This window comes from Pantherophis guttatus, chromosome 1, assembly GCF_059756535.1.
Source record: "Pantherophis guttatus breed Tessera chromosome 1, ASM5975653v1, whole genome shotgun sequence".
NCBI lineage: Eukaryota > Metazoa > Chordata > Lepidosauria > Squamata > Colubridae > Pantherophis > Pantherophis guttatus.
In genome coordinates, this window is record NC_142063.1 from 173,089,738 (window position 1) to 173,104,856 (window position 15,119).

Genomic DNA, 15,119 nt, shown 5'->3' on the forward strand with positions numbered 1-15,119 from the left:
TACCAATATTGAGTGCATTAAATTTTAAAATGGATGCATTTGCTGCCTTTTTTTTTCATAACTGTTTAATGGGATTTTAACACTATTTTTCAACATAGGCTGGCAAATAAAATTGATTTCGCGGGCCCTCAAGCGTCCAAAATTCGCATTTTTAGAAACACTGGTCTAACGTAACTACTACTGCTTCCGTTTTATTGCATAGGATATATAATCCTGGGGCGGTTGCAGTGCACTTGATTTATACTGGAGGATCTCAGATCGTTTACAAGAAAGTCTAAAATATAATGGGATTCCGATGTAGTCAGAGGGCTGCAACGTAACTAAGGGCGTCTTCCGAGCCTTCTGCTCCGAATACAGGGAGAAGCTCTGCGAATGTTCGCTTGTTCGATTTACGAACCGCCTTTTGCATAGGAGCTCCGAGTGGGAGACGCCCACTTTTGTAACTGCTGCACTAACGAGGTTTGCGGGTTGATGACGGCGATTACCCGCAGCTTCCCTTAGCACAGAGGTGCCGGGGGTGGGGGCGGTGCGCTGGCTCCTTGCTCATCCCTTAACCCTGGAGCGTATCCCTCGTTGCGCTTATTTTCTCCTCCCGAGATAACTCCGAAGGCGACGACCGTTGCTGAGGGCGAAGGGGGAGCGGTGTTTAAGGCGTCACGTGACAGATTTCAAATGAAAACATGGCAAACACCGGCAGCCGCGGAGTAGAGAGGTGGCGTTTTGCGCCTGGAGGGCAGCCTGCAACTGAAGGGGAGCCGACAGGCGAGTAACCGGCGACCTTTTCAACTTCTTCCAACATGTCCAAGGGGATTGAGTCCGTTTTAAGATACCGAGGGAAGAAAAGGAACTGGGGTAGATCCGAAAGGGTTTTTTTTTTTTAAAAAAATAAACACCGGTAAGGGTAATCGCCTCTTCTTCCTCAGATGGCGTGGAACACGGGGCTGCGTGGCAGACAAAAAGGCGACCGTCTTGACCGAGCGGTCCGCACAAATGAGGTTTCTCCGACCATTTTAAGATGCCCCCGGGCGCTCGATCGGGAATGGTGGACATGATATGCCTCTTGTAGCAACTGTTGCTGCCGTAGCTTGGATCGTTCGCCTACATTTATCTCAATTTCTTTATACTTTTTTTTTTATAATGTTGGGTCTGCTTCTGAGAAGGCAGCATATTTCGTTTACCTTTATCTAGGCCAGCGTTTCTCAACTAGGTTGCAATGTCAATTCCCCATTGATTTGGATTGCAAAGCTCTAGGCTAGGGAGTTATCAGATGATAGGCGGAAGCTCTCTTTCTTACCATCTAATGGTCATCAGTAAATTTGCAACCATACGCTGTAGCCATACATCTGGACATATCTGTAACATAGGGTAGGTTGGGTTATGATTGACCCATATTAGGAATCTTGGCTATGTGTGGATTTGATCCTGGATTATCTCACTATACTACACGGAATAGTTTTAGTGACTAAGTTGCATGTAATTGACAGTTACACTGCAGAAAAATAAATGGGATGGTTAACAAATTTGTATTTTTTTTTTACCCTTCCTTGATTTTTTTACCCTTCCTTCCTTATAAGAGGATATTATGAAAAATTCCTAGTAAGGAAGAATAATCCTGTTCTTCAAGCATCAGATAAAAGGAGGAGTTGTTTCATCTCCATTGTTAACTCTGCAAACAAAGAACTAGTGTGCTCAAGAGAAACTTTTTTGCTCCCCAGAATTCGTTAGTATGCACAACTTCAAAAATCTTGTTTAGGGAGGCTTTTCAAATATATTACTGACTTTCCTGTAGACTTTTTATGTGAGAGTATTATGGGGTTATATTACCTATCACCATATCAATGACTTGGGGCAGTGTGCAGGATCTGTGGATCATGCACATGCGTTTATTTAAGGAGGGCTTTTCCATACAAGGTGGGAACTATTTGGATCAGCGTCCCTACTCAATTGAAACTTGTATGTCCTTTTGTTAGGCCAAATATGAAGTGGAAAAGAATTATCTTATATGGCTCTCTGCTTTACAGGATCTGGGTTCAAAAGAGAGCCTTATCAGTCTGGTGCATTCCTTGTTATTAAGCTATTTACACTTCTCAAAAAAGCCAAATAGGAGCTTTGGGGCAGTGTTCACTAGCAGGTCTTTGATTGAATAAAGCAGAAGAACTTTACTCTTGTGTGTGAATACATCTGTAGTATGATTGGAGATACAAATTTCAAGACCAAAGGGATGCTCTGTGGTGTGCAGTATTCCCTTTAAAATTAATACAAACAAATTTAACTTCATGAACAATTTTCTCTCTTTTTTGTGAACACGATCTTAGGTTGTCACTTGTGCTCACACACATATTCAAATAGCAGCATGCTAAGAACTATGAGATGCTATTAAATCAGATGCCTATATTTTATGAACTAGAGTGATGTATCTTGGTGTATAACTCTAGTCTGACCAACTTTCTGGATTTAACTTATTTTGAATGCATGTTGGTTCTTTCCTTCTCAAACTTTTTATTATGGCTATGAAATGACCTGAATGTGAAAAAGATAATAACCATAATTTATTAAATGTGTTTGGCACCGGACTCCTAGCAGCTCTGTGTAGCTCATAACAATCAAACATAGAAAGTACAGTAAAATCAGTAAAACAAAAATAAAGATAACAATGGCAAGTGTGATGAAGTGAGAGGTCTAACTCTGAGTGGATTTGTATGACTCACTTGTTCTTGCTTTAGAGTTACAACTAAACTCTAAAGAAACAAAACAAAAAGATCAAAAAGAAATAATGATTGTAGACTAGAAAAAGAAGATACTATCTGATATTTCTGTTTCTCTATACATTTGGCAGGACTGTTGGAAAAAATGTCATTCCAGGAATGCACAGAAACATCCTCGGTGTTCTTTAAGAATGGAGTCAGGGAACGGATGAAAGAAAAGAAAAATGGAGTATTAAAAACAGCAAAGATGAATGCTTCCCTCGCATCAAAGATTAGAACAAGAACAATTAGTAAGTAGCCATATTAAACATGTAAGCATTAATGAAGAGGTGTGCACGCTGCAAGTCATGATATCAGAAAAGTGACAGTTCTTGCCATTTTCTGGTGGAAGCGAATTAAATAATCCATACAAGACATTTTGCTCCTTGAGTTCTTGACTTTTTCATTTTCAGTGTTGAGGCCTGAAACAGGGATTTGGTTGCTTGATCTTGAATAGCACCCTCTCTGCAAGAGAAATGCTGCAGAAGCAAGTATGCCTAGGAATATTGGGGAAGGGCAATGGTGCACAGACTTGCTATCCCACATAGGTTTAAATATTCTATTTTGGTTCTTAGTGTAAACTGAATCTTTATGTATGACTTTATGTGACTCACTTGACACATGCTCAGAGAGACTAAAATGCATATCTGGGATATCAAATGCTACTTCCACCTAAATCATGCTTATCACAAATTCTGTACAATCCAGCTGTAATTGATCATGGTCCTGTAAGAGTTTTGTAGAGTGAATACCTTTTGGGACTTGGCTTGAAAGAATACTAGAGGGTACTTAATTATATCTGAAGCAACCACAAAGTGAACAAAAGGGAAACTCACTCGCTGATAGGAAGGAAAGCTGGCAACCCAAATGATTTACTACTTAAGATGAGGAAAGTTGTTGGCATGGAGACTGGGGAACCTGTCCCAAAGAAACAAACTTCAGAGCTGCCTAACCTTAAATTGGGGATCAAATGTGGCAAAGGCAAAAACAACATCCCCTAATTTTTGTTTCCCCCTTTCTTTCTGTACAGATAATTCCTCTATAATTAAGGTCTCCCTGAAACAGAACAACAAAGCATTGGCTCTGGCCCTCAATGCTGCCAAGATAACAGCCCAGAAACTTACTGATGACAAGATGTGGCTGCAGAAAGAAGTAGAGTTGGGTCACTTTGAAAATGCTTGCTTGCGCCAAAAGCTCTCCTCTGTGGTAGGATATTAGCAAAATTCTGTGCTTCTGGAGGAACTGGAATCCTTTTTTGTGTAAAATTTGCACACTATAGAAGGGGATTTTGAAATCCTAAATCTAGTCTACAATATTTGTGTTATCCCATTCCCAGTGAATAAAGAACTAGTGAAAATATTAAGATAATGTATTTTTTCTGGTAATTGCACAATATTAAAAATATTGTTGTTACCACAGAATGATGTAGATCACTGTTCCCCAACCTTTCTGGCTTGGCAGGGGATGGGGAGAGGGAATGGTTCTGTGCGAGTGGCAGGCACATGCGCTTGCATACACTGCTCCATTTGCAAGCTCCATTTACAAATGGAGCTATATGCATGATGCAAGCGCTTGCACAACAGAGCTGGGTGTGTGCCCTCACCTGCCGCTTGCACAGCCTGGTAGTGGGCTGCGGCCCAGGGTTTGGGGACCCCTGATGAAGATTGCTAATTTAAAAAAACGTTATACTTTGTTGCCAGTTTTTAGAAATTGTAATGTTTATTGCTACTCTGTTTTGAGACCTAAAATCTTAGATTAAAAAAATCCTTGGCAATTTAATTCCGAATATGTTTTTTTTTTACAATTAGGATCTTTGTCATGTCAAATTACAGTACAAATTCTGAAATACCTTTTCTAATTGTTAAATGAAATCCAGTTGCTGCAATTACAGTCAAATTAGGAATATATAGAGGTAGTCCTCGACTACAATCATAATGGAGACTGCCCATTATGGTCGTAAAATTGTTTTATGATTTTTTCCTAAAGGATTTTATTACCTTTTTTCTAACTGTCATTGTGACCGCTGCGGTCCTAAAGTGAATCTGTAGTTTCTATGGGTGCAATTTTGCCATAAATGCAGCCATGTTGCCAAGCACCCAAAGTTCAGTCACATGACTGCCAAGGGGGCCAAATCATCAGAACCTTAAATCCAGGTCATATATCCCCCTTTCTGGGTCATCATAAATTCGAACAGCCACTAAGCGATTGATCATAAGATGAGGACTACCCATATATAATCCTCTATTATTAAGGCATATAATTGTTGGTGAAAAATTAATTTTATGGAAACTGATAACTCCCAAATTTTGTCTGATAGATCAGATTAAATCTCAGTTACAGATCTCTTAGATTGTACAATTTACAAATTATGTTCAACCATCTCTGGAGAACAAGTTAAAAACATTGTCATTCAAATAATCTTGGACACAAAGAGGTACATCTTTATAAGGCTGGCACACTGAAGTGGGTGTGCCTCTATAAATGCACCTTTCAAATTTAAAAATACCTAAATACAAAATGTTCAGTTATCTCATGAGTTATTTACTTGAGTGTGATTTGAACATTTAGCTACAAAGATTAAATATAGAGGGTTTAACCAAGTTCATAAATGTGGCTGTATTTATGGTGCTTCTCAGATTGAGGATATGGCACATACTGTATATTACTGAATGCCAGCTGTACTATATAGAAAAGTGAGAGATCAATTTCTACAACACATTGAATGAATGATTTATTGGGATCCATACATTTGAATAACATAAATGTGATCAGAATCCAAATATTAATAAGTCTTTTTATTTGAATAAAACAATATAACTGAAAAGTACATATATGGATTGGCTTGGAAAAAGCTATGCATTTTCTTCTAGTTTTGCCTTTCACATTAGTTTATTGTGTTTTGATATGGCCTCATGACTAATTAAGTACATTATTGTTAATATTATTCATATGATGATTTCTTCAGATGTCTCTGTAATGAAATTCGTGTCACTGTAAAAATTATAAAATGGTCTGAGAGGTAATGGATTCTTTCTAATAACTACAATATTTTGAAAGGATATACTGAATAACATTATTTTAGCTGCTGGAGGACATTGAATTGATCCAACAAGCCAAATTTTATTTTGAGTATTATTATAGTAAACTAAAACTAAAAAGATTTGTTTGTCCTGCGCAGAAAAAATATATTGATGAACTGCAGCTCTTTATGAACAGCTGCTTTCAAACTGCAATCAAGCTGACCAGATTTTCTGAGGTGAACAAATAGACAATATTTTCAGAATGAATTTCTTTGGTTTTTGTAAAGATCATTTAATCTGATTATATGCCAATATATCAGTGTTAATTCTTTAGCAGCCATATAGACTGCCCTCTCCAGGATGATTTCTTCCCAGACTGACCATTCAGGTCTCCCAGTAGCATAACTATTGTTGTAATCAAGTCCATCCACCTTGCTACTGGATGTCTTTTGTCTTTTCTTTCTTTTCATCTTTTCCAAATTTAAAGATTTATTTATTTAGAAAGATAGATTTCCCAAGGGATCTATGTCTTTGCACAATGTGTCCAAAATATGATAATTTGAGCCAATTAATTGGAACTATGGATTAGTTTGCTAACTGAAGTGTTCTCAAGATCTAAAGTTTGGTCTTCAGTACTAAAGTTGAAGAACTTCAATACTCTTTTTCTCTTGATTCTTCAAAATCCAAGTTTCACATTGATAGAATATCCAGGAAAGCTGTTGCCTGAATAATTTTGATGAAATAACTTTTCCAAGACTTTCATTGGATTAGCAGAAATGGATAAGTCCTTCTGCATCATTTCTGCTTCCTAGGCCATTCAGTCCAACTATATTTTCCTCATTATTTCTAGTTTGGGCTTTCCACTCTCTAACCACAAGCAGAACATCTTGTCTACATGTTGTCTTGCTTTCAGATTAAACTTGACCATAAAACACACACACACAAAAAACTCACAATGATTTTTTTTGCATTAGTGGTTGATAATTATATTAAAGGACTGTCCGTGAAGTCCAGTTCATATTATTCAATCATTAATTACATTGTACTTAACATACTGTCCTTCCAGTATCCTTTCTGACCATGAAAGTAATGCTGTTTCTTTTTTGTTTTTCATGACCTGAGTAGTATAAACAGGTTCCAGTCCATTTCAATTTGCTGATGCCCAAAGGGTTGATTTATCTAATCTTTCACTGTGTTGAGTTTTTTCAAGGCCATGTATTTTACATTCAATGTTCCCGCTGTAATTTTCTTTGTAGCCTCAGACTTTTCTTTCATGGCAACATCAGCAATCAGATGTCCTAAAAGTTTTAATCAAGTCATAAATACAGGTAGTTTTCAGCTTACAATAACAGTTCATTTAATGACTGTTCAAAGTGACAACAGCATTGGAAAATGTGACTTATGACAATTTTTCACATTTACATCCATTGCAGCATTCCATGGTCATGTGATCAAAATACAGACACTTGGCAACTGACTTATATTTATGATGATTGCAGTGTCCCAGGGTCATGAGATCACTTTTTGTGACCTTCTAAGCAAAGTTGATGGGGAAGCCAGATTCACTTAACAGCCGTGTTGCTAACTTAATAACTGCAATGATTTCCTTAACAACTGTGTCATAAAATGGGGCAAAATTTGTTTATCAAATGTTTCACTTAGCAACAGAAATTTGGGGCTCAATTGTGGTTGTAAGTTGAGGATTACCTGTACCATTAATACTCCAAAAGATACTTAGCATTTTCTCAGTAACTTGTTGAGTAACGCCCAGCATTATATCATCTATCACTTTACCTTATCTATCTATCTGTAAAATGCAGAAGTCATTTACCATTGCTTTCTTCTATTGAATATGAAATTATGCTTTTTCCGTACTCACAAAAGCAATCATCCGTCTCCCAGAACTTTCTACACTGCTGCTGCCATATAGATACCTACTTGCTTTAGGTGGGCAGCTGGAATGATCTTCACGTCTTGGGTGACATTATTTAAATTATATACTGTTGGCATATACCACTGGCATTCCTGCTCATCCTTCCCAAGAACATCTCCCTGCCACAATGAGGCAGCAATAGAGTTCTATGAATATTTAAGCACCATTCTAAAATGTACGGATTCATAATTAATGTTATGCCAGGATTTGAAAAAGCTACAGTAATTCAGTGGGTAAGTTCATACATGTTGTGCTTAACAAAGCATATTACAGCTTAGCAATATATATGAACTAGGCCAAACTGTCACATCTATTGTGGATGTGGATTATCAACTATAAAATTTAACAATTAAATGTTAATCTTAAATCTTACATGGTCTTTTCTCCCATAGAGTGATTCCTATTCTTCATTGTTGGATGAAAGAGGGCACAATGATATTCATGATATTTCTTGCAGTCAGGATGGTAGCAACTGTCCTAGGTATGCACAAAAGCAAGTTGTATTGTCTTCAGTGAAAAGAAAGATAAGTGTATCATATTCATGGGATGTTAAATAGCTGATGATCCTACTTTCTTTCTAAAATAAAGTGGTATCATTGGCACTGGCATTATTTGACAAATATAATGATGAATAGTATCTACCATTGTTGTAGTGATGTGGGAAGAGTCAGCCTTTTTGTATCCTAAAGATACAGTTTTGCTTTTGTTCTGTCATTGCTTGAGGGCTTTGCATTCTGGGTGCTATTGGACATAATTTTTTAGAAAGATAAGCTTTAGGAAATGTATTCTCCCAGCTTAAAAATTCAGATCATCTTATAAATTGAGCCCATCCACCCCTATTCCCCACCCCACTTTTTTAGAAGTGGTTTTCTATGACCCTGCTTGTTCCATTCTTCTTTCCAAGGCAGTTTATACTTGCAAAGGGAACTGCATACATAGGGGTCCATTTTCCCTTATAACAACCCTGTGAAGTAGTAATTCTGTGTGACTGGCTGGCCTGAAATCTCTTAACTGAGTTTCCATGGCTAAACATGGACGTGAATATAGAACTCCAGCATTAATGAACGTCTAACTACTACACCACATTTAATTGAATACTTAATGATAAGAATTTTAATTGCTGTATAAATGGCACAACATTAACTTAATTTTGTCATCCTTTTGTCTTTTAACTTTCCAGAATGGCACCAAAATTTATGAGAATTCCACTGTCTCATGTGGATGATAAAGGAAGTGGCAATGGCAGAAAGACATCCACCAGTCTGGAGGAATTCCCTTTAGATCCAGTGGAATCTGCTTTTGGTGAGACTTGGAGAAGTATGCCTTTCCATGAGGTAAAGAAGTCATTTTCTTCTTTCACTGACAAAGTATTGGCAAGCAGTGGAAATAGTGATCCAGGATTACATGGAGTAGATGACTCTACTTTGGCATTGAATTCAAGCACAATTTTTGGAGGTATGTTCTGGAACAATTTTATTTTGTACTACACCATACAGAACTTTTTATGATTCAAAGGAATATTGAATTGTGAAATTATGTTCTGAGCTGCACTGTTATATTTGCTTATTTGTTCTTTGGGATTTACTTCTATGTAAATACGTATTCTGTATTTACATAGAACTAAATCCCAAAATGTATGTTCTGCTCATGTCCTGAAGTTAGATTGTAGCTTCTGGGTACCTCTTTCTTAGATCTACAAATGTATGGTATTCATTACTATCTATATCTCGCTCTTTAAAATGGAATTTAGAAACATTGTTTAGTTTCAGTCCAATCTAATATAGCAGCATATTGATAGTCCTTAACTTATGACTATAATTAGGACTGGAGCTCCCATTGCTAAGCAATTTTGATTGTCAGTTGCACCTGATTTTGCAATCTTATTTGACACAGTTGACCGTGAATCACCATGGTTGATAGGTGAATCATGGGGTTGCTAAGCAAATGTGGCTCCCCCCCCCTTGACTTTGCTTGTTGAAAACCACCTGGAAAGGTCACAATTGGCAATTATGTAACTCTGAGATGCAGCAACCATCATAAATACATGCCAGTTACCAAGCACCCAAATTTTGATAATGTGATGCAGGGATACTGTGATGCTTAAGTCCAAGGACTAGTCATAAGTCATTTCTTCTTTAGTGCCATTGCAACTTCCAATGGATTTAAGCTAAGGAGTATCTGTAGTAAATTACTCTATAATCTCCAAAGCAAGGGGCTGGGAAGTGAATTTACTAGTAGTATCTGGCTGATATCCGCTGGAAAAATGGGTAAAGTAAATGGATTTTACTAGATAGAAAGATCTCTTTTTTTATTTTTACTTCATTAAGTTTTTTAAATGGCTTATTTTGGAGTGTGAAGAATTTTTTGCCTAATCAATATAGTTATCATTCTAGACAACCTTTGGAATGTGCCACAGAATTCAAGGAGCTGCTCACTATCTATCCTGGATAAGAATTATCCTGTCCATCCATGTAAGAATACTGCAAGATCACACAGTGATAGTATATTGAGTGAACATGTGACTAAGAGAAAAAAACGTAAAACGGGCTTTTCTGCTACATTTGGAAACAACCTAGAGACAGAAGTCTCAGACATTGATAAACTGCAGGGGACAAAGGAAACAGAGTCTCTTATTAAAGAGAATCTTGAAATCAGTCAAGTTGGCGAACTTATTACACTGAGCACCAAAGGTGAAAGCTATATAAAGCTCAAAGCGAAGGAAACAAAAACTCTAGAAAAAGATAATGCTGAAACAAAGAACACAATGTTTTCTACTAATCAATCAAAATTAAGCTTGAATAATGATAATAATGGAAGACCAGATATTAATGTTGCAGTGTCAAAAACCAGTGAACTGAACAGTAGTAAGGTAAAACTTCCTAAATCTGCCTGTCATATGGAAAATTTAGATCAGGATAGGAAGGAGAAATGTAGTTCCCAGCACTTAGGCCAAACAACACGAAACAGAAGAACCTTTGTGGTGGAGCCAAATTGTATAAATAATTACACAACTCAAATTGAAAAAGGAATATACTTGGAAAAAATGAAGAATTTGGAAAATCAATCCAAAAGTCCAGAATCTAGATCATTAAGCAATGAAATTCAACAAAATGAGAAAAGCTGTAGTTATAGTACAAAATGCCCTAATAAAACCAAAAATTATAGAAGAACCATTGTGCTAGATCCGGGGCCTTCTAATGATAGGAACTATTTTGCTTCTTTTCAACATAGTAAAGAAAATTCAGACTTGGAAAACTTAGATAGTTTAGAAAGACAGTTCCAGAGCCCAGAGTCTAATTCATTAAACATTGTGAATGCAGAACATTTAGTTGGTTTCCAGAAGCAAATTCCTAGTCAAGAAGCAATTTCAGGACTGAATGTAAAGCGTAAGTCGAAGAAGAAGTTGCATGAAAATAATGAATCCCATAGATTAACAGAGATGGAAGAACAGAGTTTAGGTAATATAGATTCTGAACTTCCACAACCAGAAATTAAAAAGAAAAAACATAGAGATAAAACAATGAATTTTGATAGGGATACCATACAGAGAGAATATTCAGCTAATGCTGATGTGTTTGATTTGAATGAAAAAGCTCAAAAAGCCAGTAAAAAAAAGAGAAGTAAATCAAAATGTACGCCATCTGTATTTTCAATGGGTGATGATGATAACTTTTTTGAAGGAATTAATAGCTCAGTCAAAAAGAACTGTGAAACCTCAACCACCCTAAACAGTTGCTCTTTAACTAAAAAAAGTAGCCATTCAGAGAAGACAAACTGGACCGCCAACAGCAATGAGGCTGGCTTAAAGAAAAAAATGACAACATTTAGCAAGAAAAAATGCATTGTAAATGGTTTGGATAACAAAGGTACTGATTGTGAGCCATTCCTTCAAGGACCAGAGGAAACCAATCGGACAAAATGGAATTTTCTCCAAGTTCCAGACTGCAGTACTTTACAAAAGCCTATTGTGGATATTACCAAGACCTTGCCTCTAAATCCTGATTCTCCTTCGGTTGGCCTTTCTAAAAGCTCTAGTTATGTTGAAGCCCAGGAAAGCCCAGAAAGAGATTGTGTTTTGTCAATAACCTCAACTGTCTTCAAGAAAAATACTAAACGACTTGAGAGTTCTGGAAGAGAAGAGAAGCAGCCCATAAAAGCCATACCAGAAACAAGTTCAGAAAATGCAGCCCTACAAGAAAATGGTGAGTATTAGAAGGTTGGAGACAAATGAAATTGATGGTTTATAATGAGCCCCAAGGAGTTCCACCTGGTTTTGCCTTCAGCTTTCTTTTTGTGCAACCCTATATGAGTATAGTGTTTTCATTTCCGATTACCCAAACTTCCTGCAATTTAGATCAAGATTTTTTCACTTATTGGTGATTTAGAGACTAATTGTCCACCTTTGAATGAAAAAAGAATGTCCTGGAAAGTAAGAAATTTGTGATACAAGATACTTGCCTCTATTCACTCAGACTGTATCAACATATATGGTGAACAAACCTAATTTTGGTATCTTTACCGTGAATGGAGAGTGTTAGGATTCCAGCGAAGAAATACTTAAAAGTTTTTACCATAAGAATAGCAGAACAAACTAACATAAATGTGTATAAATTAATTTTTAAGATAAATATTAATTAATCTTTTAGATAAAAATTTCAATTCTACATTTATCTATTGCTTTACAAACTATAAGATACAGTGACTTGTTAAGAACTGTCACCTGAATTCTTATTTTATTTCTTAATTTAACTTTGTTTTTTTGTCAGATTCATTGTCCTTAAAAATATTTCTAAATATGAAAAATAGGTTCATATTAATAAAGAACGTTAAACTACGAAGTTTATTTAACTTGCAGAAGAGAAAGTTGAGAGGGCCTGATAGCTGTCTTCAGATATTCACATTGTAGGTTTGGACCAATTTTTACTTGCTCCAAACAGTAAAGAGTTGAACGAATGGGATGAAAATTCAAGGATGTAGTTGCAGATTAGAGATTAGAAATAAGGTAGTCCTTGATTTACAACCATTTGTTTAGTGACCATTCAAAGTTTCAGTGGCACTGAAAAAAGTGACCGTTTGTTGCACTTGTAACCAATGCAGCATCCACATGAAAACAATTAAAATTTGGATGCTTGACAACCAGCATACATTTGCAACAGCTGTAGTTGCACCATTTGCGATGTTCCTAGCTGGCTTCCAGCAAGCAGTCAATGGGGGAAATCGGACTCGCTTAATGACTCATGACATGATTCACTTAGCAACTGCAATGATTTTGTTAGCAACAGTGGCATAGGAGATCATAAATTTGGGCATAACTTGTTTAACAACAGAAATTTTGGTCTTAATTGTGGTTATAAATTAAGGACTATGTGTAACTTTTTACAGTAAGAGCTGTTAGCCAGTAGAATAAGTTATTAACATGAAGTAGTTTCTTCCCCTCTGAGGTGGTTTTCAAAAAGAAGCTGGATAAACATATTTCAGGGATGGTGTAGTGAATCCAGCAGGGGGTTAGACTTGATGACTTCTTAGGTCCTTTCTTACTCTAGGACATGGGTGTCAAACTCTATTTCATTGAGGGCCACATCAGGGTTGTGTTTGACCTCGGGGGGGTGGAGTGGGCATGGCCAGGGTGGGCGTGGCCAGCTCAACTTCACTAGCACTGAGGGCGCCTGTGGTGGCCCAAGTGCTGTGCCACAGAAAACGGGCTCCCAAGCTTCGTTTTTGGGTGCGACATCCTTCTGCAACCCTCTGCCAGTGAAAACGGAGCTAGGGAAGACCCACGTGCGGCTCTCCTAAGTTCTGTTTTCACTAGCAGAAGCACCATGGGCCAGTCCTTTGCTGTTTCTAGTGCGGCCCTGCGGGCCAGATCTAAGCACTTCCTGGGCTGAATCTGGCCCCTGGGCCTTGAGTTTGACACCCCTGCTCTAGGACTTCTGTTCATCTCCTTGGAAAGAGGTGAACAATAGCAACTAGTAATACCTTATTGGTAACTAATAATTCAAACTACTGTGTTGTTTGAAAGACCATGGCTGTAGAATATTGTATAATTCTAGATACATTTACTCAGAAATTATTCAGATTTACTCCCAATTAACAGGCTTAGGGCTATAGTATAGAGCAGTGATGGTGAACCTTTTTTTCCTCGGGTGCCAAAAGCGTGCACACGCATGCGCGTGCGTGCCAACACCCATAATGCAATGCCCCCCACAGGTCCTGCCCCCCACGCATGCATGTGTAACCCATGTTCCCCCCCCCCATGCATGTGCATCTCCCAGCAGAGACCCGAAAATCAGCTGGCCGGCGGGATGCGCTCAGGCATGTGCGGTAGAGCTGACCTGGGTGTTGGCTCGTGTGTCTGCAGAGATGACTGCATGCCACAGGTTCGCCATCACAGGTATAAATAGTTAAAAAATGAAAAAAAAAATACTCTTAAACTTTTACTTAATAGTAATCTGCAGTTTAACAGTAATTACAGAGGGATGCAGTGGCTCAGTGGCTAAGATGCTAATCATGTCGATCGAAAGGTCGGCAGTTCAGCGGTTCGAATCCCTAGTGCCATGTAACGGGTGAGCTCCCATTGCTTGTCCCAGCTTCTGCTAACCTAGCAGTTCGGAAGCACGTAAAAAATGCAATTAGAAAAATAGGGACCACTTTTGATGGGAAGGTAACAGCGTTCCGTGCGCCTTTGGCATTTAGTCATGCTGGCCACATGACCACAGAGACGTCTTCGGACAGCGCTGGCTGTTTGGCTTTGAAAGAGATGAGCACTGCCCCTTAGAGTCGGGAACGACTAGCACATACTGTATGTGCGAGGGGAACTTTTATCTTTTACCTCATCTACAGCTGCTTAGTAACTGAATTCACCTTGAAATATTGACATATCATAAGCACTGGTTAGTTACCTTATTCTATTCACAGGAAACAAAATACTGAAAGATTTGACCAATTCAATCCCTCTTGAAACTTCTCCAATATATCCAAGCCGACGAAGAAAAAAAGATGTTTCCTATGCAGAGCCTAGCCTGAATAGGTTAGTTTTGCATTTTACTCCACGTATGTTTTTTAGTTGGAATGTACAAATTGGATGTTGTTTTCTGGATATGAAGTCAGTAGAGTATTTATAACAAATTATATGTTTCTTTCCTGCAGAAAACTGAGGCGTGGTGACCCCTTTACAGTGACTGACTTCCTCAATTCCCCCATCTACAAAACAAAAAAGAAGAACTTGACAAAAGGAACTGAAATGTCCAGGAAAAGAACATAAAAAAAAATAAATTCAGCTTAGATTTGGTGATTAGTCTTTAGACAAAGAGTAACAATTGTTTCCTAGGTATGAGTTTTTTTCTTAATTCACCTAGTTTTAGCTATTTCATTTTAAAAATAAAATTCTTTTCTACAAATATTTGTTTCTCAAACTAGATCTAT

The 15,119-nt window shown here is 37.6% G+C and overlaps 1 protein-coding gene and 1 long non-coding RNA gene across 3 annotated transcripts; one reads left to right on the plus strand and one right to left on the minus strand.

The window, feature by feature from the left end:
- Positions 1 to 386: 386 nt before the first annotated feature.
- LOC117674090 (uncharacterized) lies at positions 387 to 15,096 on the plus strand. 2 transcript variants are annotated; one of them, XM_034431907.3, is made up of 9 exons: positions 387 to 762; positions 2,837 to 2,995; positions 3,775 to 3,950; positions 5,923 to 6,000; positions 8,090 to 8,178; positions 8,878 to 9,152; positions 10,091 to 11,899; positions 14,613 to 14,724; positions 14,844 to 15,096. In XM_034431907.3, the coding sequence occupies exons 1-9, from the start codon at positions 681 to 683 to the stop codon at positions 14,956 to 14,958; spliced, it is 2,895 nt and encodes a 964-aa protein (XP_034287798.2). In that variant the 5' UTR covers positions 387 to 680; the 3' UTR covers positions 14,959 to 15,096. The 2 variants fall into 2 exon arrangements, with proteins under 2 accessions (XP_034287798.2, XP_034287809.2); XM_034431918.3 differs by lacking the exon at positions 5,923 to 6,000.
- On the minus strand, positions 6,245 to 8,174 carry LOC148116634 (uncharacterized). Its single transcript, XR_015731199.1, has 2 exons — positions 8,071 to 8,174; positions 6,245 to 7,062 (listed from the first exon to the last, which is right to left on the minus strand). It is a non-coding gene; the product is annotated as an uncharacterized LOC148116634 (long non-coding RNA).
- Positions 15,097 to 15,119: the final 23 nt, after the last annotated feature.

What these genes read in the sequence shown, in the direction of transcription:
- LOC117674090 (XM_034431907.3), top strand. Translation starts at nt 681, where the DNA reads ATGGCAAACACCGGCAGCCGCGGAGTAGAGAGGTGGCGTTTTGCGCCT. An exon ending in AACTGAAGGGGAGCCGACAG is followed by an intron (nt 763 to 2,836) that starts GCGAGTAACCGG and finishes TACATTTGGCAG; the next exon opens with GACTGTTGGAAAAAATGTCA. An exon ending in TTCAAGCACAATTTTTGGAG is followed by an intron (nt 9,153 to 10,090) that starts GTATGTTCTGGA and finishes TTATCATTCTAG; the next exon opens with ACAACCTTTGGAATGTGCCA.